General features: G+C 52.3%; 1 protein-coding gene across 2 annotated transcripts in view; it reads left to right on the top strand.

The window, feature by feature from the left end:
* ARMH3 (armadillo like helical domain containing 3) overlaps positions 1 to 24,475 on the top strand; it is a 184,143-nt gene extending 159,668 nt beyond the window's left edge. For both annotated transcript variants that reach the window (XM_038409086.2, XM_038409087.2), the window contains exons 25-26: positions 16,605 to 16,721; positions 22,111 to 24,475. In XM_038409086.2, the coding sequence (XP_038265014.1) occupies positions 16,605 to 16,721; positions 22,111 to 22,203 (210 nt within the window). In that variant the 3' untranslated portion in view covers positions 22,204 to 24,475. The remainder of the gene's footprint in view (positions 1 to 16,604; positions 16,722 to 22,110) is intronic.
* Positions 24,476 to 24,916: the final 441 nt, after the last annotated feature.

Genomic DNA, 24,916 nt, shown 5'->3' with positions numbered 1-24,916 from the left:
GTCCATCACATCACACACAGCACAAGCCGATGGCTGGAAGTTGAAGCTAGACAAATTCAGACAGGAAATAAGGCATACATTTTTAACGGAGAGAGTAAATAACCACTGGAACAATTTACCAAGGGTCGAGTGGATTTTCCATCCCTGACCATTTTTAAATCAAGACGGGATGTATTTCTGAAATTTCTGCTCTGAAAATTACTTTATGGGAGTCCCATGGCTTGTGTTATGCAGGGAGTCAGTCAAGATGATCACAATGGTCCCTTCTGGCCTTGGAATCTGTGAATCTCTATTGAAAATGAAGGCAGGCCCAGGTTGCATGGTAGAACTCCCTGGCCACATCTCGCCTGCAGGCTATATTTGGCCTCCCGTGTTTTAAATAATTAGATCATTCTTTCATTTTCAACATCTGGAGTCAGTGGAACAAGAGTGATCCAGAACCAGGTGAAGGAAGCAGGGATATGGTTTGTATGCAGGTTCAGGGTAGTCAGGTTTGAACTTCGATCTGTTGAGATTCACTTGCTTCTCCTAGGACTCGTATCTCCATCCTGGTGTCTGCTGCTTTTTAACTCCCACTCTTTGTTGGAGATCTTCTACGCGGTGTGGGTAGTGCTGCTGAAACATCTAGCCAGGTGATCACCACAAGCCTGCCTTCCACCCCATGGAGTGCCTCTCCCTACTGCAGATGGTTTGAACGAGCACAATGCCAACTCCCTGAGTGCCATGTGACACATGGGGGAAAGTGGGCAGCATCCGTGCTGAGCTAAACTCTTTCACAGGGGAATAAAGAGAGATCTACCTTACTTCCTAAGTCTCTGCCTTCTTCTCCAAGACCCAAATGTGTGACGTACTCAAGCAGTGCTGCAGGGGAGGACGTTGACGTGATGTGGGCATCATGCCTTCAGCTTTTAGAAACTTTCCCACGGCCTCCATTGCATGACTCAGCCTGCCCAGAGGGAGGAGAATGCCCCAGGTATCTTTGGGGGAAGGGTCTGAATGTCAGGCCTCAGAATCTGGTATGGTTCTGAGTTTGAAGCCAGGGCTCCTGTTGGTACTGTAAATACAAATGGGACTTGGGTGATGTTGTTATGAGAGGAATCACTGTCCTAGGAAGTTAATTAGTCACTGCACCTGCTGCTGTGACCATCCTTTCCCACCAGTTACCTGCCATGAGCCTCGTTATTCAGTTACACTGGAAGCCTGTGGGCTTGTCTGCACTGGAGCGTCAGCTCGAGGTGTAGCTCAGCCCAGTTCCCGTCCACACATGCGTCTCTAGCTCGAGCTAAGTGGGGCTTTAAGCTCAAGCCGACTGGCCCATCAAGGGGGTCTGGTTTGCTGCTCAAGTGCTGCTGATACTCAATCTAGTAATAAAGTAGAGAGTACAGTACTACGGTGGGAATGGCAGTGGGTTAAGGTGATTGGAGAGAAATGGCTGATTGGTCCTGACATCTGTTTAAAAGCAAACTTCAGGAAGCAAGTCTTGCTTGGGAGAAGGGATGGGGCCTTTGGTTTTGTTAACCTTCCATGTTCTCTGGGAGATTGTAGAGTATCCTGTGTGTTTGGGAGCTCCCTATGGCAGCTTTAAACCGTGTTGTGGTAGAACATACTCTGAAGGGGTAGGTTAGCCTCTTGTGTGAGAGCAAGTCTCCTAGAGCACTGATCTCTGTGCGGTGGAGCTGCTTGTTTCTTGTAACTCTCGGTACTTTGTCCAGTCCAAGTGCTCACCTGAAGAATCAAACTCCAAGGCATTTGACAGCTGCTGCAGCACTTCTTGTTACCAGCAACAGAATAGGATCCAGCAGAAGGTTAAAGACTCTTAAAGGTGCATCTACACTGCACCCTTCTTTCAGCAGTGTTTGCTGTCCATACCCAATAGCCACCCGAGCATGGGTGTGAGTAGCAGTGTAGATGGTGAAGGGTGTGGGTATGTACTCGAGTTCATGTTGGCAGCAAGGAAAGGCAGCGGGGAGAGGCTCCGGCACTGGGGAGGCAGCGGGGAGAGGCTCCGGCACTGGGGAGGCAGCGGGGAGAGGCTCCGGCACTGGGGAGGCAGCGGGGAGAGACTGTGGCAGTGGGGAGGCAGCGGGGAGAGACTGTGGCAGCAGGGAGAGGCTCCGGCACTGGGGAGGCAGCAGGGAGAGGCTCTGGCAGCAAAGAAAGGCTCCTGCAGCGGGGAGAGGCTCTGGCACTGGGGAGAGGCTCCGGCAGCGAGGAGGCAGCAAGGAAAGGCTCAGGCACTGGGGAGGCAGCGGGGAAGCAGCGGGGGAGAGGCTCGAGACTGTGGCAGCGGGGAGAGACTGAGGCAGCGGGGAGAGGCTTTGGCAGTAGGGAAGCAGCAGGGAGAGACTGTGGCAGCGGGGAGGCAGTGGGGAGAGGCTCCGGCACTGGGGAGAGGCAGAAGCAGCCGGGAGAAACTGTGGCAGAGCCTTTCACTCACGTGTAGCTACAAACTGCAGTGTGGAAACGCACTTTTCACTGTGGCATGTAGCTACACAAACACTATGTGCCACCACCAGTGGTGTGTAGCGTAGATGGAGCCTAATTATTACTTCCTGTGGGCACTAGTGATCAGACTTCTCCCAGTGCTAAATGCCAGCTGATGGCAAGGAATTTAGACAAGTCTCCTATCTTATTAGCTGGTTGGGATTTGTGAATGCAGACTTCTTTCAGCTACGTGCTCCTGTTCCATTTCCTCAAGTTCTTGTGCTTGTGTCCTGGCTTTGTGGGGAGCAGGTTTTCCCTGTCCTTGTCTCACACCTGGGTCACATGTGCCATCACGCTACCTACAGCACATCCCCTGGTCATGGGTCCTTCACTGCAGCCACCTGCCTTTTCTGGCATTTTAGATGCTTTCTTTTTCACCAAAGGAGGGTACAATATAAAATAGGTCACATTATTTCCTTTTTACTCCTCTCACTTCTGCTGCTCTTGTGATCTTCAGAGCCTGTTTCTGAGACTCGTGACGAGGTGTGGGCCTGGTTCAGGAGCTTGCTCCAAAGTCTCACATTGACTTCAGGAGGTTTGGATCAGGCCCTAGGAGAGCAATTGAGGCCACCTCTTGTTCTGCTAAGCCTCCGAGTCCCTTAGCCACCGTGTTAGCCACTGCCGTGGAAATATCTGAGATGGGTGGCAGCCTTCTTAATGCACAACCCTCCCTTGATAAGTATCCTCTGGCTGCTGCCAGTTCTGCCCGCTGGTAATGCAGAGCTGATTCTAACTGACAGTCGCCACCCAGAAGCAGTAACACAAAGTGAGCCGCTCTACTTATTACAATGTACAAAAATGCACCAACCCAAGCCTTGAGGCACAATCACAGTCCCATTCCTAGAAATACAGACAGAAGGAATTCAGGCCTAGCCCTCCCAACCACCAACACTGAATCCATTGACCTGGACACAGGTCTGCACAGATTAACGCTATGGGCTTTGTTTACAACGTCCCCCAAGGATCAACACGTGGGTGAAGTTATAGCCTCCAGGACCCTCCACTGAAAGTGCATAGCTCCCACTTCAAACAGCTACTGGAACTGTAAAGTCAAGCATCCCAGTTAATCTTGGCTGGTGGGGAAATTCCTGAGGATACGCCCTGGGGATGCATTTCCCCAGTGCCTTTGGCCAGCTGAGAACTGCAGGTGTCTGGGTTAACCACTCTCGGAGGCGTGGCCACATCAGTGACATGTTTTGTTAGCTCAGTGTAACAACTGATCACGGGCATATCCTTGAGTTGGGACTTGCCATCACACAGTCTTGACTCATCATCAGCCAGTCAGATTCCTGCTTTCATAAAGCCTCTCTAGCATATTAGACTGAGATAGAGACAGGTGGGTGAAACCACTGGCCCAAAGATCCTAGTCCCCCTCCAAGCTGGGTTGTAGCTCTGAGTGGGGCCACTTTGTGCACACTCATGATTGGGTAGAAAAAGCTGAACCACATTGGAAGAAGTGGCCAACTAGTGTAACATGCTGTTTGAAAGTGTGTTAAACAAGTTTTAAAGTTCCTCTCTTAGTGCATCGGTAATTCTGCTCATAGATGGAGAGGGAATTGCAGCAGGGCATCGGGAAATACACATTTCAAAAAAACTATAAAGACAAAAATAGTTGTGCAAACAAAATGTCCAATTGACCCAGACTAAAATAGTGGTTTTAAAATCTGGAAAAAAGCAGCTGAGATACTAATCCCTGAACCGAAGCCCTTAAATCCTTTTAGTGAGTGACTTCTGCTTGTCATCTAATCCCTATGAAACATGGAAAACACAGACCCAAGGCTGTTCTCTACACTTCGTAATAAGAGGAAATTAACCAGGCCAAGTGAATACAATAAATAAATGGATTGGCAACAATAAGGAGCTGTGTATGCACTGTATCTAATTGCTTTTTTGTATTAAGACTTCCTCTAACTTCTTGGAAGAAGCAGGTTTGTTGGCTGCATATGCAAAAACATGCTAAAAATACCCCAGTGGGGCTTTGAACCTGCATGTTCAAAGATCATTGTGTGCATCGCCTTCTATTGCTTTAGACAGTTTCTAATGGGGTTGCTGCTCAGTGAGGCTGAATTTATGCAGCTGAGATTCATGGTGAAATTGAACACGCCTCAGAATCACGGAGTAAATCAAATCTCATTTCCCTGTGTGCGAAGACGTGGGCTGTGTGGTGCCCCCCACTCCCCACCGCTCAGCAGTTTTCAGATTGCTCTGTTTTTATACTGCCAGGTCAGAACCACCTTCCTTCTCAGAGTGCCTGGCGCTTTGCTGAGCCTTATTCAAAATCCAATCCGAGATAACAGCTTTGCGAATGTTTGATGTCCCGAAGGTGCTTGGGAACACTAAATCCTCACAAGGATTTTCAGGCTATCGAGCAAGGAGGCCCTCGGAGCTTTGCAGAAAGCCCAGTGGAGGCAGCCTCTACCACATGGGCCCTGCAGATTCTTCTCCAGGAGCTGAGGGAAACTGGGATGAAAAAGGATGCTTGCTCAGCATCTCCCTGCCCCTGAGAGAGAGAAATCTTCTTCCTTTACTGCAGAGGTGTCTTGTCCTACTGCCCAAGGAGACTTGGAGGTAGATCTGCTTGAGCCAGTCCGCATAGCACACAGGTGTTCTGGAGCCTGGGCCCCAGCCCTAGATTTCCCCACTTTGCAGCTCAATGTGCTGCCCCTAGCCCATCTGTAGGGCCGAAGGGAAGGGTCCTTTCTTATTCTCTGCATCCTTTAGGAGAGAATGGATGTAGCGTCAGCAAGGAGTCCCCTTGTCCTGGAATGCCAGGCATGCAGCCAACGGAATAATCTCCTCTGGCCCATCAGCAATAAAACACCTTGGCACCGGCCTCCCTGTCCATCCAGTATCAGAAGCCAGGCATAGACGTGTCCCTTTCTCAAGGAGATGCCTCATCTCTGACAGTAGGGATACACTACCGTGGTCAACCTTAACGGGTTTATTTGTCGGTGTTTGTAGGGTGCTCACCACTGAACCTGAGGGGTAGGAAGCTGATGGAAGAGCTGGGAATAGAAGCTGACGTGCTGATTCCCGGGCCAGTGCCACAACCCCGGCACCAGCCTTCTTCTCTTTGTAAGTGCGAGCATCATAATTCAGCCTGGAGCCAATCCTGCGTGCCGTATTCCTGTCCTGAGCACCAAGTCTGAGTTCTCAGAATGGCTGGTAGCTGGAAACCCACCCGGTCAGCTGTTAGCAGCAACTCAGAAACTGCCCACGTTCCTACCCGCACAGTGCACTACCACTGCGCAAACGGGTCCTTCCTGTCCTGCATGGGCCCCTGGATTTGAACCCAGCTCTCTGTTGATTGGCAGGAGCAGCACAAGGGAGCTGAATCTCTGAGCTAGAGCTTTCCGTAGTTCCCATGAAGGTGTGCAGCAAGCACAAGGACTTGGTCTGCCCCTTGCTTGGCAGTTTGGCAAGGCTGGTACTGCTGGGTAAAAGCCTCCCCTGGAACAGGACACCTGGAACGGCCTGTCACGTTCAGCACTTCGCTGAATTGAAGCACAGTGGGGAAATCAGGAAGGCCAGGCCAGTCCATGGCTGTCTGCGCTGTTTTCTCCAGGCAGAACTGCAAGTGCTGTTATGTGCCGAACCCTGAGAAACAGCCCCAGCTGGAGAGAAGAGTTCAAAGCTGCAAAACGTGCTGTAACTCTGAAACAGCAAATCTGAGTGCATCACACACCTGCCATCACCGTGGTGTCTGGCCGCCTTCCACAGGAACTAAGTCATTGTGGGACTCCAGGGGGTGTCTGGAACCTCCCCTTTTTGGGGAGAGCTCTGCCGCTGCAGGGCGGGGGACAGAGATTGGTTGGCGTGTGTAGTCTTCAGATTTTATTCATTTACTTTTTTGGGTTGATTTGTTTCAGGGGCTGTTGGTGCGTGTGGTTGTTTGTCTTTTCAGGGTGTGTCGCACAAACGGGGGTTTCTGTTGTGAGTGGCTCCGTGCTTTTGTCAGAAATGGAAAAGACCAAAAAGTGCACAAGTGACATACAGAGTTTGGTACGCTGGTGAAACTTGCATTGGCCAAAGTTTGCGGTTAGACATGGCCTCTGGCTTTTTGGCCCTGATCCTGCAGAGATTTAACACGTTTAATTCTACTCAGGTGAGTTGCTGCGTTGAAGCCAGTGGAGCTAACGACTCCTGAAGAAAGCCAAGTCTGTGCTCAAGTGTTTGCAGGACTAGGGCTTAGATGATACGCTCTTCGGAGCAGAGGCAGTGTCCCCCTCTGGATTTGAAATGCAAGGAGCTTCCTGTAGGCACCACTGCAGGCCAGTGTGATTTTCAATGAACTGAGCCGGATTTCAGTCTGAGAGTCCCATTGGCCTTACTGGGTGTCGTCCTGCCCTTGTAAAAAGGAGCCCCTCAGAGTCATGCATGCGGCTTGTCTGTATAATCATGCGTCTCCAGCACGGCTACCCTCGTCCCCTCTTCTTGTTACAACCACAGGTGAATCTTGTCTTAGCAAGTAAGTTCTTGAGGGCAGGGACTAAGTTTCTGAACAGCACCTAGTGTGACAGGGCCCGGATGTTGGCTGTAGCCTCGGACTGTTACAGATACAAATAATAAACGACTGTGCAGCTGCTATCCCTGGCCACTTGTCTATACGCTGGTGACCAGCTGGACCAAGGGGGGAAGAGCCCTTCTAACCCTACCAGGGGAGGGAATTTAACCTGCTCCCCTCCGATTGTGACTGGAAATTGTCCACTTTGTAGGACTTGCTCCTTTCAAGCTCACAGATCTCTGCATAACCATTGAATAAACACCAAACTCCTGTAAATCATCAGAGGCCAACAGGGCACCTCAGCGTTGGAGGGGAAAAGGGGCATGAAATTTCCCTCTTTGATGTTGCTGGTAACTTTCTTTTATCCAACTTCAAATCATTTTGCCTTGTGTGGAGATGATCCAGGCCCCGATTTCAATGCAGCTCTGATCTGAATTTGTAAAATCTGTTCCCCATGAAGGGTGAGTATCCTGGGGATTTGGGGAGGGGGCTTCTTTCCTTGAATGAATGTGTCTTAGGGTCCTGGAGCCCGGGGGGCCTGTAACGAGTGTGGTGTCCGAGATGGCGCCTCTAGCGTGTGTGTGGTAGAACGCCTGGAGCCTAGCCAAATGGGAAAGGGCCAAAGTCATAGGGGAAGACGTTTAATTCCCAATTACAAATGGGATTTACAAATGGAGAGCTTGGGAAAGCAGCGTGTCCCGGCGAGCTGGGACTCTGAGAGAACATTAACGAATGAATGCAAGCAAAGGGTGTCACTGCACCTGTATTTCTCCCTTGTGCACCCACTCGAGGCTCCCAGCTCCTCAGCTGTCCCGTCTCTTGGGCGGAGACCCGCTCCTCTCTCCCTGCTGCCTGGCGGTTTTCCAGGCTGCTCAGTTCCCTGTCTGCGCTGGGAGCTCCCCAGCAAGCCTCATAGCCTAGCCAGGCTAGCCTTTGCACTTCGCGTACCCTTTGAAGGCTACGAACGAGATAATAACGACCCTTATAAGCTACCACGCAGCCCTGTCTGAGCAGGCACATGTATTCTTAAGGTGAACTCATTGCAGAGAAAACAAGAAAAGAACCTACACGCAGCTAATAAGCTCACCAGAGTTTGCCCCCTACTCCAACAAGGACTCTGGGAGGAGTCCATCCTTCAGCACTCCCCATGGGGTTTGTCTGTGGTCACAAGTTCATAGCTGCTTTTTGTCAGAATGAGAAGCCATGTGCGTAGGTTAGTCGTTCTTGTGTACACGTGTGTCTCTGATATTCAGAGACTGGGTCTGGGTAATCGGCCAGACAGTAGTTCTCTCCTTGGGGTGTAACTTCAGAAGGGTCAGTCTGAAATGGGAATTGCATTTACCTCCCCCCAGGGATTTCTAGGAACCCCACTTGACTTTGTCTCCAAAGTTCCTCCTCTTCTGGCACATCATTTAAAACGCTCCTTTGACTCTCATCAGGCTTCCCTGGGTTCCCACTGGCCACGTTCCGCCTTGAGAAGTTGGCACCCCACAATAATACATACATTTTGCATTTATAATACAATGGGCGGCAAAGCTAGTTTATCTAAATTTAATAAGATCTCCTGAGGAGACCGTGGGAAGTTGCCGTCTCTGGCACAACAGGCCATCAGGCAAATCCCTTGATAGGAGCGGGAAACGCTGGCCAAACGTCAGCAGACTGATCAGGGAATGAACAGGTGCAGGCCGAGCCCCGGGGTTCCTGTCCCCTTCTCCTGACACCGCTCCAGCCCTACACCCAGCTGCTTTCCTTTTAGTGCTGCTGCTTAGCATTTGGGATGAGATGAGTTTTTAATAGCGGAAATGTCCTCTCTGTAGGAGTTCAATGGGATAATAGGTCTCTTCCATTGCTGCCTGCCTGTGATGCTCTGCTGTGTGCTTTTAGTGCTATTCTACTGTTACAGCAATGTTCCTGCCCTCATTAAGACAAGGGATCAGTGACGCGAAGGGGTTGGGGGTGGGGATGACATCAGCAAACTTGCAATTAGCTGCTGGCATGTTGACGAGGCAGGAAAATGGCCCATCAAGTTAAAGCCCTTTGCTCCCCACTTATCCCATTTTAAAAGGAGCCCAAGATCAGACGGCTTCTGTGAAGCGGCCACAGTAAGCTTTGCCTGTGGCCTGGCATCAGTGCATGCAGGGTTAGCATTTGGTCACCTTAGGGCAGCTCATCTCTAACCTCTGCCCCCACCGGTGGTGAATGAGGGTGAGCCGCGCAGACCGGGTGAAGTTCGGGGACGAGTCCTGGAGTTAGTCCAGTCACACTTGGCCTGGATGCGGAAGCTGTTAAAAATGTGCTGAGTGAGTGTTTGTTTTTATTTAACTTCTCGTTATTTAGCTCTGTGCTTTGTCTTTGGCCCTTCCGGGAATTCATTCCAGTGGAGTCTCCAGCCTGCATCAGCAATTTTGAAGTTGCTGTACAAAGCCACGTGATGTGTTTAAGTTCTTTTCCATATTAATTGGAACATGCTCTTATAAAATGATCTGGTGCTTTATCATGGCCAGGCGGTCTAATCGTCGTTGTTAAAGTGGCAGTAGCCTTTCTGTTATCAAGAGAAACGGTACCATCCATCTCAGTTCCCTAGGAAAAGCCGCTCAGAGCTAGTTGGTGTGGAAAAGGGGGTGTGTTGTGCCAAATATGGGCTACGTTGGATGAGTCATTTTGGAGATAGGAGTGTAAAAAATCCGACTGCTTTTCCCCTGATGGGAAAATTCCTCCCTGTTTTTGTCCCACAGCCAGCCATCCCATCAGCTTTGCCAGTTGGGTTTTAGCCACTGCCTGAGCCTTGTGGCATTTGCAGGGGGGAGAGCGCGCGCCACATTTTGACCACAGCCTGAGCCTTGTGGCATGTGGGGTTGGGGAGGAGTCCCCACCACATTTTGGAAGTTGTTTGCTTTTGAAATAGGAGTGCCAGGATTCCCCTGGTGCAAGCACTCCACAACTTTCAGGGGGTGCTGCGTGCACTCTCTTCCCCATCAGGTAGTTAGTGCCCGAGTGGCATGAACAGCTCCAGCTTTCCCCGATAGGACTTGTATCAGCCCCTGGGCAGGAGCACAACGGGACTGGAGAAGGGCGATTCCTTGTTCCCCCCCCCCACACACACACACACACACTTGCGCCCATGGACAGGGCTGGGCACATTCCAACCTATATAAAATATTGGAAACAGCAAAATGGGGGACAGTAGCTGCTCAGGCTCTCCCATCCCCCTCCTGTGCCATGCTGGTGCAATCACACCATCATAAACTTGCTCCCCCAGGCAGTATGCCTGGCACCCTGTGGTGTGGCCTGGCCTTTCCTACTCATATGGGCCCAGTGTGCATGATCTAGAGGGCATCCCCATGGCCAGTGCGGCTGGCGGTGGGCTGTATTTCAAGCTGGGGAGTTTTTGCCTTGTGTGTGTTGCAGGTTCCCTGTGTAGTGAGTTGTTTTCCAGTCTGTTAGGCCTGGAAGTGCTCTCATGCAGTGCAGGCATGGCTGGCTGACTCGGTTCATGGTGCTCGACTGTAACTGATTAGAAAGGCAGCCTTGAAAGACCTGCTTTTTCTCTTCTTTCTTTCCCTCCACACCTGCATGTGTCCGTGCTGTGTGGCCTCATAACTCATGGAAGCACACAGCTCTGTGACCTCAGGCCCTGGTGTGGGAAGGACGTGGCAGTATGGGGAGGGGAGGCAAGTGTGTAGCGCCCCGGTGCATTCCTAAGTCTCTCTCTATCCCTGAGAGTCCGATGGCAGCTATTGCCAGGATGCAGAGCCTGTTGAGAAGGGGGCAGAGGGGACCGTCAGGGCACACTGGGAAAATATCTATTGGCAAATGAATATAGAGCAAAATATGGGCTGCTCTGTGTGAAGAACGAAACGATGTCTAGAAAAGAAGCCAGTTGCTTCCCTCCTTCGAATGGCTGCAGCCAAGATGCAGGGTCGTCAGCCGTTTCATACAGCAGCCGTGCAGCGCACAAGGCAGGAGGCAGGTTCCCTCAAAGAGCCTGATGATTTTAGGCTCTGGAAGACTAGGAAGCCAACAGGTGTTTAAAATAATCTTGCTCTGCTGTGCGTAGGGGTGTGGGAGGGGAGGAGTTCTGTGGGGAGCCAGTTCCCACCTGGGTTGCTAGTTGTGTTACACAGCTGGTGGTGGTTCTAGCAATGGGGGCTGGTGGGTACCAGCTGCCTGTGGATCGAGGCTCTAGCATCTTTCCCCTGCTGGGAAGATTTTGTTAGCTAGAATCATGCAGAAAGCTGCAAAAAGCGATTGTCAGTCAGAGCAGCATCTTAAGGTTAGGATCTGGGATGCTACTAGAGTAAAGAGAGCCAACATTATGTTAGTCTCGTGTGCATGCTTGCATGCACACATATGTACACATGAGTACACACTGGGCTGAAATGCTAATGCTGCTCTGGGATCTCCGTAAAGCAGCATCTGAGCGAGAGGGAGGGTAGAGCTAACTCTGACGGCCAGTTGTCCTCTCCATCAGGCTGGCCCAGCTCCAGTGGTTTCAGGGGCCTGGCACTGATGTATGTGAGAGGCAAGTGCAGCCCAGCGGGTTAATAGATAGTCACAAGTGAGAAGGGTTCAGCAGCCCTAGTTTTCCGTGTATGGGACCGAGTCTGTATTTCTCCTGCCTCCAGCATGGTGAGCCTTCCATCCCTTTAAAGGTGATGAACAAAGCTAAAAGCTTGGATTTGTGTTGTCTTTTCCTCGGCTTTCTCCTGCCTGAAGAGTTAGGAAGGCTAAAAAAGATAAAAGTTCTGTCTATATTTTTACCTCAGCAATCTAAGCCATATCAAGTCTTGTCTGTTGTTCCTTGCTGAGGGTCTGTCTCATTGGAAGACCGAAGATCTAGTGTAGGAGCTTTCTCAGCCCTTACTCAACACTGTAGATGTGTTTTTGTCAACTGTGTAATTCAACAGCTGTTAAACAAAACAAGTTTGAACCCAGCTAAAAAATCCATCTCCTCTCCATTGTTCAGGTTTCACTTGCAAGGTATTTGAATGTTCTCATCCTACCACTTCTCCAGCCTTCCATCCCAGCTTTGAGGAAGACCAGGTCAGAGAGGACCTGAATGGCTAATGCATAAAACCAAGGAGAAAGAATATCAGAAAAAGAGCCCCTCCGGAGCCAACAGAAAGAGGCAGGAAAGGACTCACCTCAAGTTTTTTCCCTTTTGCTGGGCACCCTTAAGGCGAAGAAGGTGGTTCTGCTGTGGTTTCCTAGAGCAGCAGTCTGTGCCAGGGAAGTACATAGGATACAAGCTTCTGCTATGCAGGGTGGGATGAATTGGGGCTGTATCTGTACACGCCGTGGATTCCGATGGATCATTGGAAGTTCCGATATGAAAATTTGCTGTGTCGCGAGTGCCTATATATCTGTGGACCCTCCATTCTGATGAGCCCTGTAGTAGGTCTGCACCAGACTGATGCACTAGAAAGTGCTTGGGATTTAATGACCCTGTCCAGGTGCAAACATCTGGGACACAGCGTCCTTAGAAAACTACTTTAGCCGATTCCTCTGAAGGGTGGGAGCTGGTAGGAGAAGTGGAAACTTAGCAGGAGTCGAACAAAAGCAGCCATGTGACCGGGAGGGGTTTAAAGAAACACAGGAATGGGGGCCAGACCAGAAGAGGGAAGCATGGGGTCGGGAGAGAGCAAGGTCACAGAAGCAGGGCGAGGGACTCCAGGAGGGAGCACTCGCCCAGCACGAGGCAGCCTCGTGGGCAGTGCGGTCCTGCCCACTTCGCTGAGCCCACATGGCTCCAAGGACTCTGGCCAACCCAAGGGACTTGGGCCCCAGCCCAGAGAACTCCCTGGAGTGATGCAGGAAGGGAGGCAGGGAAGTGTGCCAGATGTGCATTGTCTTCTCTGATCTGTGCTGTATGTGATTAAGTATGAAAGAGCAGAAAGGTGTTAGACTGTGTGAAGTGTGTGTGCGACGACTGCCTCACAGCCCTGCCTGCCCCTGAGTGCACCAACCAGTAACCCAAACGCTTCACATCTCTTCGGGGGGGAGAGGGCATGTTTGAGTAACTGGGGTGTCTTGGGGGTCAGGCCTGGTGCTGGAAGCCTATGGCAGATGGGCTGAGGAGCCCCACTTCCGAGAAGGCGGAACAGACGGAGAGTCAGTGCCCAGGAAATGTGCCAGAGGTGCCAAGAGAGAAACCAGTGATGCAGCCTGCAGAGACTCCAAAAGCTTAACACGCCCTTGGGGATCTAGAGCAAAGAGGGTTGAATTCCCCTCCCAGCCCTGCGAGTAGGTAGCAGGAAGCGGGTGCTCACTAGGGTCTGTGAGGCTGGGGAGGTGCATCTTAACAGCGCCTACAGAAACTCTGTAGAAAGGTTTCCCTGCTGCCTTTCAAACCTTCCTCTTCAATACCTTTAATACCTGTCCTTTCTTTCAACCCTTCCCCAGTGCCCTGTCTGCCAGCCACCCCTTAGACTGGATGAAGCCAGCTCAGGCCTGGCAAGCAGTAATCTTGCTAACAATTCCCTTCCATTACAGGTTATGAAGGGAAGTAATTTGTAAATGGATTTCTGTCTGAGACAGCCCACAAAAGGTTTTCTTCCATCTGCAGCGAGAGAGGGAAATTAGCAGGAGATGGAGAGGTTTATTTTTAATTACACCCTTCTTTTGAAGTTTGAGCTACTAATTAAAAGTCGATAGCAGGGAAAGTTGGCAAACTCAAATATTTAAATAAGAGATGATCTGATTCTGAAGCTCACTGCAGTGTGAAGATGTGATCATGCATTGGTAATACAGCAGGGACTGACGGGCTTATCTGCAGCGCCTTCTGATCCTTCCTTGTACTCCCATTTGAGCAGCAAGCTAAGTTCTTTGCCTATTTTTCATATGCGATGTAAGAGGATTGCCCAAGTCACATCTGTGCAGCACTTATCTGCCCAGCTGCAGAGGTTCAGGTTATTGTCTCTTGGCTGTTCAAGGAAGCTGCTGGGTTGAATGTGATGAAGAGAACTCAACTCAAAGCTAGCCAGGGAAAGTGCTTCTTTCCCATGCATGTGTGCGCACAATGCATGTGCGAAACACTCCTGTCCCCGCTGCATCTGCATGCACGTGTTACCCCCAGCCTGGGCACAAGCGCACAAAGCAAAATCAAAGAGGACCCCAAGGAAACCAGTGGAAACTTAGTGCACATGTGAAATGCCCAGCCCTCGAGTGTGCGTCTCCAGCAGTCCTACTCTGCGCTGAGCTGCCTGCCTGTCGGGTGGAGTTTGTCTCCTGTCCGTTGTCAATCTTGGGTGGCTTGAGCTCCTTAGGTTGGCTAATGGACGGCTGGTGGATTCAGGGAAGCTTGGAGAAGGGTGTTTTGTGCTGGTACTCTGTGTCCCCAGTGCCTAGTACGCTCCCAAGGTCCAGTATTCCTCGTCCGAGGTCTGCTCCACTCACCAGAGCTCTTGGCTCAGAAAGGGTCATTATTGTGTCCAGAGCCTCCGTATATGTGCCTGAAAGGGTCCGATCCATTGGTCCATTCTTTCCCTCTGCCAGGAAACCTGACACAGGATTAGGAGATGAGGCCATTTGAGTTGGCCGAGCAGCGAGCGGACACTGACAAACTGTTCTGAAGTGGCCTTGCAGAACACCAGCATTTATCCATCCTCCTTCCTCCAGGTGTCTGCGAGTCAGCCTTCAGCACTAGGCGTGGCGGCTAACCCACGAGCTGCATCCCAGCCGGCTTTCCCACCACCTTCACTCCAGCTTGGCTCTCACTGAAGTCTATGGCTCTTTGAAAGAGGAAGGACTTCAGGGTTTGGTCCAGTGCCATTAGGAAGTGTATGCTCCGAATGCACCTATCGGGGTATCTCAGCGCCATGTATGAAGTCTAGGGGGAAACAAGCAGGGGATAAAATCACTAAAGAATCCTAAATAAGCAAAAACTGACGGGCATAGGGGCCATTCAAACGGCAAGGGGGAAAGGCTGCTAGCTGGGTAAAGCGGCAGTTTGGGGTGTCTTGTGTATAGTCTGAAAGACAAAGGATTGAGCGACATGCATCTTGTCTCCCCAGCCACTGGACGTGTAGGTGGAGCCCTGCAAATCGGTCGATACCCACCGACCACGTTTGATCAGATCAGATGCAGATACACATTTTGTATCCATGCAATGCTCTACTTGTAGGTTTGATCCCTTCTCCCAGCCTTTCCTGGCCCTTCTCTTCTTAGGCTGGCAGCTTTTCAGGGCAAGATGTCTCTTCCTAGATGTCTGTATCGCTCTCAGCACAACAGGCTCCCGATCCTGGCAGGGGGTTGGAGCACAAATCGTGTAAATAATGAAGCTCTGACCCCGCTCAGCAGCGAGATCTGACAAAGCAGCAGCCTGCGAAGGACTCGGACATTTCTCAGAGAGAATTGTTGTGTGTACGTTTTTCCCAGTAGCACAAAGGCCGTGCCTCTTGCTAGGTGATTATTGGTACGGTGGGAACTGCTTAACTATTTCACGAGGGTTCGGGGGGATTCACTAATGCCTGCACCGCGCTTTGCAGAGAGAAAGCAGTGAGTGTAGAAGTGAGTAGGGTTATTCCATGGCTAGAGAAATGAATCGTGTAGATGTAGGGTGGGGTGTCATGAGCCTGTGTGAGGTTTAGTTGTGTGTCAGAAGGAGAGACAGGAGAGTTGAAATGCAAACTAATGTAAGCTCCTTGGGGCAGGGAGCATTGTCTTGTTCTGTGTCTGTACAGCACCTAGCACGACGGGGTGGGGCTGGGCCATGACTGCGGCTCTTGGGTGTTATGGGAATGCAATTAATAACTAATAATGATGGGGTGGCAAAGCAGTGGCAAAGGGGATGTGATAAAACATAGCTCTTGAGTGTAAAGACCAGCACGTTAACCCCCACAGCAGCTCCCTCAGCACAGCCTGCACAGTGGCCTTGCTCTTATCCCAGCGCCTACCAGACGTGTGTCTCCAACTTAAAAGAGTCGCACAACACCACAGGTCCTCCTTTTCTCAAAGAAATGTGTTAGTCTCTATGGTGCCACAAGTCCTCCTTTTCTTTTTGCGGATACAGACTAACACGGCTGCTACTCTGAAACAACGTGACTAGTGGCACGGCTGGAGTTTAAGGCAGATTGAGCCTGGTGCAAGGAGAATCCTTGGGATGAGCGTAGCACGGGGCTGAGCATCAGAATGGAGGTGCCTTGGCAGTGCTGGATGTGGGGAGCCCTGAACTGGAATAGCAGGGGGCTGGGGGCAGAGCTGTGAGAGACAGGTTTGCACAATGCCTATAGTTTTGTCCAGATTTATCCAAGGTGATCAACCCCTTAAGTTCACAAGCTCGTGGTCATCAGGAAAAGTAGCTATGGTAGCTGGTCTGAATGCTGCAGTATGCAGGTTTGTGTGCTGACCCACTAGCAGGAATTCCACTGTCTTGAGTTTATTCACAAGTGGGGAAGTCCCCTAGCTCTTAGGTCTGCTCCTTAGCCTTAGGATCAGTTATTTCCCCGTGTCTGTCCCCTTGCTGTCAGCGTATGTGCTAGTTCCTGACCATTTACACCATGAAGTGCGTGTGTTGCTAAAGCAGGAGCCGGAGCTACATTTCCTCCCAGCCCCTTGCACTCCAGGCCTGGGGGCCTGGGCACTGACTCCCCATTCTGTGTTCTGATGCCCTCTGCAGGTCTTGGAAGTGGTCCGCTCTAACTACGACACGCTCACCCTGAAGCTGCAGGACGGGCTGGATCAGTACGAGCGCTACTCAGAGCAGCACAAAGAGGCTGCCTTCTTCAAAGAACTGGTGAGCTGCCTTCATGCTCTGACAGCTGGGTACAAACACCCAATACCTCCTTCCCCCAGCTTTGACACAGCCGCAGGCTCTGGCTCAGCCTATGGTTATAGCCTAGCTGGGCCGTTCCTCTTCTCTGCGGATGCAAACTGGAGGAGGGTGTGGTTTTAGGCCCTGGGAGATGGGGCAGCAGTGGGTTATAAACAGGAGATTGCAGGTCTCCACTGATCCAAAAGCCCTCAAACACCTAATGCTGCGGCTGCAGCCCGTTGCCGAGCTTGGTTTGGCCAAAGTCCCTCTGAACCCCTCCGTGCCAGCAGCCAGTCGATCTGTCTCTCCCTCTCACCTTGGAGAGCTGGGTAGTGTGTAATGGGGAGTTTGTGTTGAAGGGAAGCCTACCAGGGTCATCAGACAAAGCAACGTAACAGACTTTTACTACTGCAATAGGGCCACAGAAGCATGAGAGTGATGCACAGCCCTGGCCAGACACCCTCATCTGGCCTTCGCTCTCCCTTGCAAATCGGGGACTTAAACCCAGCAGGAAAGGGGAGAAGTGGTCTCCTGGTTTTCCCAGGCAGAAGAGAGCCGGGATGGGGGAAGTGTCCAGTCACACAAGCAGCACCCAGACGGGATTTGACTTGGAGTAACCCTGGTTGGTTGGCGAGGGTCGCCAGGCAGCCAGCTAGTTGGGCCATCTCCCCAGGAGCTGGGTCTCGAGTGGTTCAACTCACCTAATTGGATCCTGCATGAGCCTGCACTGTAGCCAGCTTGGTTTGATTACCCCTGCGTGGTGTCTGTGATCCCGCTTTGACTCCAGAAATGGGGAGTCCTCAGACTCCAGTGGGAGCTTGCTCCACCGCGGAGCTGGTTTCCAGCTAATTTCTCCTGCTCATTTTGTCCTTGCTGATTCTGTCCTTGCTCCCTGCCCACTTTATCACAAGCTTGTGTGAACTGAGAATAGCTTTGCCTCGCCTCAGCCACCTCTTCTCCAGAATGAGCACACCTGGGTCTCTCCCACTCCCCGCAGGGGCTTGGGTGCTAATCTTTTCTCATTTTTGCTGCTCTCCTCACAACTTCTGCCTCTTCGTGTGTGTGATGGATGAACGCAGTGCAAAGAGATCATCGTAATGGCCTTCTGTGTTCTACACACGGCTCTCATCAGTACAACCAGATGCTGGGACAGCATCTTGCATCCCACCCTCTCTGCCCCTCCCTCACTGCTCCTCCCCATTCTCCAGCTGATTACGTCCAGCTTGGACCATTTACACTGGCCCTGATTGAACCTCAGACTGGATTTGCAGTTGGCTAAGATTTTCTTTCTAACCATCTGCCCTCCAAAATGTTTGCAGCCCTTTCCAGTTTTGTCTCATCTAAGACTCTGATTAGCATGATCCAGTCCCTCCTCCAGCTCCCTTATGAAAACTACCAGAACAGGTACCACTGGAAGCTTCCTTCTGCTAGACAGGAGAGCATTGATAATTACTGTCTAAATGTGGTGATTTACCCAGTTGTGTATCTGCTTAATCCACATTTCTCTAGCTTCCTTGAGAATATCATGTGGTACCATATTAAACGTTCTTGACTAACAGCTATAGAAAATCTGCTGTATTTCCACTAAGCTTGTTCTCCCACCACTGAGAGACCCAGTTGATTAGGTATGATTTGTCTTCGACAAACCTGTTTAGCCTTCTCTTCATCACTACCATATTATTTTTCCTCTCGGTGCGTAGAAACTGATGGCTTTACTAATTGTTCTAACAATGTCCCACGAGCTCAAGTTAAATGTACTAGTGTGCGTTTCCCTGGCTCTCCCGCACAAAACCAGGTGCTTTGGCTGCTCTTTCCCAAGCCCCTGGATCTTCACTAGGCCCTTTGGGACTGCACCTGTGCTGGGAAATACATGGCCCGTAACTCTCCTGGTGGAAGCTGCCAGCGAGCTGAGACTTGGGGGTTTTGCCACCATGCCAAGATGACACAGTGTCAGCAACAGCCAAGTCCTGCCCATGCTGCGCTGTCTGCTGTAGCTGTCTCTGGTGGAGCTGGAGACAGCACCACTCAGCTCCGCATGGTTCCCATATTCCTGCTGGCTGTATGAGGCCCTGCTGAGCTGAATCTGTCTGTTAGTGACGTACCCTGTGGTCAGGTTCTTCCTAATTCTGCCCAGTGACCTGTCCCTCGCCCTGTGCCCTTGCATTAAGCATCCTACTGCAAGAACCTTTTCCAGCAGGGAGTGACGCACAAGAGCCACTTCTCTCTTCAGCCTTCTCTACGTGTCCCCTTTGCTCCTCCCTGGGAAGCAGTGAGCACGACTCCGCTTAGTCGTTCTCAGTGCTTAAAAACCTGTGTTCTCCCTCCTTTGATGTGCTTTGCTAATGCACGGCCTTTCCTCTCTGCCTTTGCCTCTCTGCTACCCTCTCACTAATTTCAGGGAAAAGCTCCTGGCTTCTACCATCCCCTTCTAACCAAGTCCTCAGAGGCCCGAGGTGCTGCAGTCACATCGTGGCGAAAGGGGACGCACAAAGGGGTGGGGTGGGGGGTGTAAATTGGGCTTTCGATGGATAAAAGACCCCTGGAAAGTTTGGTTTGGTTTTTAACTCTAAAATTTCAGGCCCTCCGGTTTTGTTAGGGGTCTCGGGATGTCAATTGAAGCGGTGGGTGTGTTGAGACTTTAACAAAGGCTTTCTTTCCCAAAAATGTTAATTGGTTGTTGTCGTTAAAAAGCTGTTGACAAAAACCAGAGTTTTAGACAGTCTGACTCCGGGCTTGTCACCAGAGAGAAATTGCATGAATAATTAAACCAGCATAAGCCCCAGTGTGCAAACTCTTATTCTGGGTTAAAAGCTGCATGTCAATTGGGAACAGGTTTAAATTTAACCCAAAAAAGGCGCTCTTAACCCGAAACAGGAGTGTTCACACGGGGTAGACGCGGTTTTACAATATTGGTTTGAATTTAAGTTAAACTTATGCAACTTTCCCATGTAGACAAGGCCTGGAAATCCCTTCCCCTCAGTCACTCAGCATTCACCCTCTGGCTCATTGTGTTAGTTCTCCTGGGACCTGGGCTCTCAGTGTGAACAAAATCCAGTAACAAGCCAGAGGCCCCTCTCTCCTCCACAAAGGAATAAGACAGCCTGAGCTTGGTTTCCTCCCCCTTTTCCAGGTTGCCTAATGAGGCTTCATCTGAGTTTGTTACCAGCTCAAATTTGGTTCCATTTCTAACTCCCCCGCAAGCCTCATGGCAGGCTCTGGATGGTCCGTGGGTCTGACCGTGAGGCGGTGAGCGAGAGAAGGGGTTTCTGAGCTGCAACCCATGGAGCAAGCCTCCAACTAGGTTTTGAGGCAGGACTCTGTCCCTTAGTGGTGCGCTGCCCCCGGCCCAGAAGCCTGAACTCCCTGAGCTGAGCCCTTGTCCCCAGCACCAGAGAGTAGGGTTCGGTCAGGTACTTTCAGAGGGGACTGACTTTTGACCGGGTAACACCTGGGCAGCTGTTTGGCTTGTCAGGAGCTCCATGGGCCAGACCCTGGGAGGGGCAGAAGGTGGCTGGCGGGCTCTTTACTGCCTGGGTCTCACTGGGTCCAGGAGAGCTAACCAACGTGATCTAGCTGTGGTTCCCCCTAAGCCCCTGCTGTCACGCAGTCTGTGTGTAGCCCCCTTCCCTTTCCCCCCACCTGCCACCCCATGGCTCATGAGGCCTTCTGCTGCAGAGGAATGGGGTGGAGGACATGCCCCTCCCACTGGCTGTTGATAGCCCCAGGGCCACTGCAGAGTGAAGGACTCTGAGTTGGGGTGGTAGATTCAGGCCCGCAGTGATGGTGCCAACTCAGCCGCCTTAGGAGAGCAAGTCTTTGCTCTTTCAGGGCCTGATCCTAGAGGGGGCAGCATGCCCTGCAGGATCAGGCCGTCTGGCTCCAGCCGCTGCTCCATCATCCCTGGATCACTGGCTGCAGAACTAGTGTCACTTCAGACCCAGAGCCAGGTGTCAGACGGTGCTGTGTGGGGCACGCGCCACATGAGCAGTGTCTGATCAAAGGCCAAAGTCTGTGGCTTAATGTCCTTGATCCCAACGCAGCGCAGTAAGTGAACAGAGTAACTAATGGTGTGAAAGAATCAAAGTGGGGAAACTGGGTAGTCAGCACCGCAGGGGGCAGAGTTAAGGATGTGTGGGCACCCCTGCTGTATCCCTCCACTCTCGGGAAGGTTTGGGTTTCCTGCAGGCGCCACCGAAACTCTGTTTTCTGGGTTCTAACATTTCTCTTAGTTGCTGAATTGAAATGTGTTTGAAAGGGAACGTGCGCTGCCGTGGGTCTGCACCTAGCAGGAGGGCTCGTGGGGGCTGAGTTCACTCCTTCCCTACTCACCCTTTGGGTTTGATTTGTTCCCCACTGTCCCTTAGATGTAGTTCCCTAGCTTTCCCAAGCTCCCCCTCCCTCCCTTACCTTAGCACTGACAGACTAAAGGCACAGCAGTGTAAACACACCCAGGACACTGCAGCATCCACCTTCTGCTCAGTTTTCACTCGAGTCCGCCAGCACTTTTAACCAGCACAGAGCACTAACCAGTCAGCCACCGCCGTATGATCACAGGCTCGCAGAGTCTCTGGGAACCCTGAGCTTGGTGTTCGCGTCAGTGTTGCTTTGCAGTGTCTCCGTGATCTGAGACAGATGTTCGGTTTGTGTGGAGCCAGGTACGGATTGAGCCTGGGCTCCGTTTGAGGCCTGCGTTTCCAGCGTGTGTGTGGTGGGAGCAGGGCATACACACGTACATGCATGGATGGGGAAGGGGGTTATTTCTGAAAGCAGGAGGATCTAGCTCATGGTTTCAGATAGCCGATGACAGAGAGCTGGCTCTGTACGGATGCAGGAAGGAGGTTGTCTGAGGGCTTGTCTACACTTAAAGGCTACAGCTGCACTTCAGTGTAGACACTCGGGCAGGAGCGGTTCGCCCATCACGGTTGTAGATCCACCTCTCCACCAGGTGGAAGGATTCTTCTGTTGATGTAGCACTGTCCACATGGGGACTGAGGTCAGCTTCACTACGCTGCTCAGGGCTGTGGTTAAACTGACTTCATTTTCTAGTGTAGACCAGTTCTGAATATGTCGGGTGAGAAGATTCTGCTTCAGACTCAGCTAGTGATCAGGTTCTGCCCCAAGCCTGATGCACGCGATTCCCTGTAATTCTCTCCTCCCTGTTGGGCTGCCACTGCAGACGCTCCCCTTATTTACGTGAAGAGCAAATCCGCTGTGCTCCTGGCTCAGCTCTCTCTCCATGAGACCCTGCTGCAGCCACTTCCACAGGTTAATTGCCTGTGGTGTGGAAACCAGAGCCCAGTGGGGTCGCTGCTGCCCCATTCATCGGGAGGCCTGGGACATCTGGATGAAATGGCTGTTTTCTCTCCGCCAGGTTCGGTCCATCAGCATCAATGTGCGGAGGAACCTTGCCTTCAACACGCTGAGCCAGGAGGTCCTGCTGAAAGAGTTCTCCACCATCTCTTGAGACGGGCGCTCAGCTGCCGCGTGGGGCTGTCAGGAGAACGGCCCATCTCGGTGCAAATACTACAGAGTTGCAGCCGACTGCCCCTCGCCCACAGAAGGGACTGCACTTTCTGGGGGGCACCTTGCCACTGAGCATCTGATTCCCAGTGCGTGCATTCCTCCAGGACCCTGTGCTCAAGGAGAGACTCCCATACACACATGCGTGGGGCAGAGTTAGCTGAAGCAGCATGTTAAGCAGGGACATTGATAGGCCAGGAGAGCAATAGCGTCATGGTGCCAGGGAAGACGCTGGATGCCGTGGATGTAGGTAGCTGCTTGGGCTGCAGTTCCGGCTGAGGACTAGCTGAGAGATTCCCTGGGGGTTGGGGGAGGCACATTAGCAATGCAGAGATCAGAGCTGGCGGCTTTTTCTCCCCTGAGCAGGGTCAGTCCAGATATGCTGGGGGGCATCTGGGGAGAGGTCACTCACCTGCCTCTGCAGGAAAAATAAATTCCCCCCCACCCCCCAAGGAAGGGCAGGCTGGCTAAGCAAACTTGGGGTTCAGAAGCCTCATCACACCCAGGTGTGGGGGAGAGTCTCACTTCCAGGGCACTTGGCTGAGTCGCTCTGGTCTGATCCTGCCTCCTGGAGTCTGCCCGTGACATGTGGCACCAGAACATCATGCGTGTGCTGCAGGCTGGTCCTACCATGGCTGATGTGCCCCCAGGCCCGGTCTCGGGAATTACTCAGCTGGAAAACGTCCCCGCGACACTCACTGCATTAGATGTTCCCAGGGCTTTGGGGGCAGTCCAGGGGAGCAGGACCAGCTCCCTTTCTCTCTCCCCCTCCCCCTGTATTACCCCTCAAAGGCTCTGCACTGCCATGACTCTCCCCGTCCCCAGAGGGCTAGCCCAGCCTGCAACCCCCACTCGGAGCATCCCCCAGTGGCCAAGCGGCCTGGCTGCACCGGAGCTCAGATCTTCACCTGGGTGGCTGGAGCGGCCAGGGGATCCTGTGTTGTCCGGTACGTGCACCAACATAAGGGAACGCGTGGGAGGGTGTTGGTTCACAGGCTGGTCCCACCTCCAGCCTCTGCAAAGCGCTTACGGAGAACTCTCCTTGGGGCAGTGTGAAATGCAGGCCTTGCTGCGCCCAGCCGTTTCAGAACCGATTCCCCAGCTGGACAATGCCTATGACAGCTGCCCTCTAAATCAACCCGGGCCGTGTGCATGTCTTTCGTCACGCTTGCCCCCTCAGCTGCACGGAGTGAGAGCATTGCTGACATACTCAGCTCAGCAGAATCTGGATTGAAGCAGAAGCCAGCCGCCAATGCCGTCATCTGCATCCACCTTTTCTGGAAAATGATCAAGTGCCTAGGTGGGAGGAGGCCGTGACTCGCCCGAGCTCGCTCTCAGCCGCTCCTGGAAGCCACGGCTTCCACACTAGCGTTTTCTAAAAGTTCAAATAATGTTAATGAGCCATCTCCCCACCATGGGCAAGGGAACTGTCCCAGCTAAAACGGATCCTTAGCCCCCTGCCAGAGCACTGGGGGCTGCCAGACATATGGCCTGGGAGAGCAGCTGCCGTCCAGTGGCTCCTGCCGCTCTGAGCAGATGACAGTTTGCCTTGACTCAGAGCTCCCTGGCTTGTAGCAGCTGAAGCCAGGCGTTTCCTAGCCTTTTCCTTGTGACAGCGTCAGCGGGACGGCCGGCCAGCAGCGCCAGAGCCTCGGTCTGCCAAGGCAAAGCCAGGACAGCCTGGTGCGATCTGATTCTTCAGCGGCGTGTAGGAGAAAGGTGCTGGAAGGGCCAGCAGCAGGTGCACTGCCATCTCCTCCAAGTCCTGGGGAGAACCCTGCCTGCTTCGCTCCTGCTGGGCTGCACTTTGCTGCAGGTGACTTGAGCAGCTTCCTTTGGCCCAGGTACCAGCAAATCCCCCACCACCACCACCACTCGAGGGGGCTGAGGAGGATTGGAGCACTGGGTCCCCCTTGCTGATCCAGGTTAGGCTGCACCTAGAAAGGTGGGAGCAAGGCTGACCGCTCCGGAGACCAAGCCAACTGCCACGGTGTCTCAGCTTGTCCGTCTGGACCCCCATGAGATCCCCTCTCCTGCAATGCCCCTTCCCTGGATGACGGGACAACAGCAGGGCCCACTCTAGGATCAGTCTTGAGGGGAGCTGCTGAGCCAGCCTGCGGGTGACATGTGTCCTGTGTAGCGTCGCTGAGCCCAGCACTGTCGAAGGGGGTCTCTGCATAGCATAGAGAGCGAAATAAACAGGAATATTCGCCTTCCACGGGCAGTGGCTGTGTGTGTGCTTTGGGGAGCAGGGACTTGATTGGGGCCTGTTCTGGAGCGCTGGCTTTCCCTCAGACCACGGCACGCGCTGGCTGGCCAGCCAAGAATATTGGTGGGGCAGGCGAAGGGGCTTTGCTGGCCCTGCTTCTGGCTTTCCTGTGTGTGCAGCACCCTGCTCTTAGCATGCACAAGAGACTGCTCCTGCAGCCTCTCTCATTCCCCGAGGGTCTGTCGTCACTGCAGTGTCAACTCAGGGGTTGCTCCCAAGCCCCCTCCCATCCACACACAAAACTCTCTAACCCTAGTCTGGTGCCTCCACTTAGGCTAGCTGGCCTGGCTGGGGTTGGGTTAGAACCCAGCTGCTGTATTTTCTGGGGCTGGTAACCCGCCTGCTTTCAGTGAGGATGCAGGCTAAACCACACAAGTGCTATTAGTCC

The sequence above is a fragment of the Dermochelys coriacea genome, chromosome 7 (genome assembly GCF_009764565.3).
Source record: "Dermochelys coriacea isolate rDerCor1 chromosome 7, rDerCor1.pri.v4, whole genome shotgun sequence".
Classification (NCBI taxonomy): Eukaryota; Metazoa; Chordata; order Testudines; family Dermochelyidae; genus Dermochelys; species Dermochelys coriacea.
Note: the sequence above shows the minus strand (reverse complement) of the source record. Positions and strands in the feature narration are given on the sequence as shown.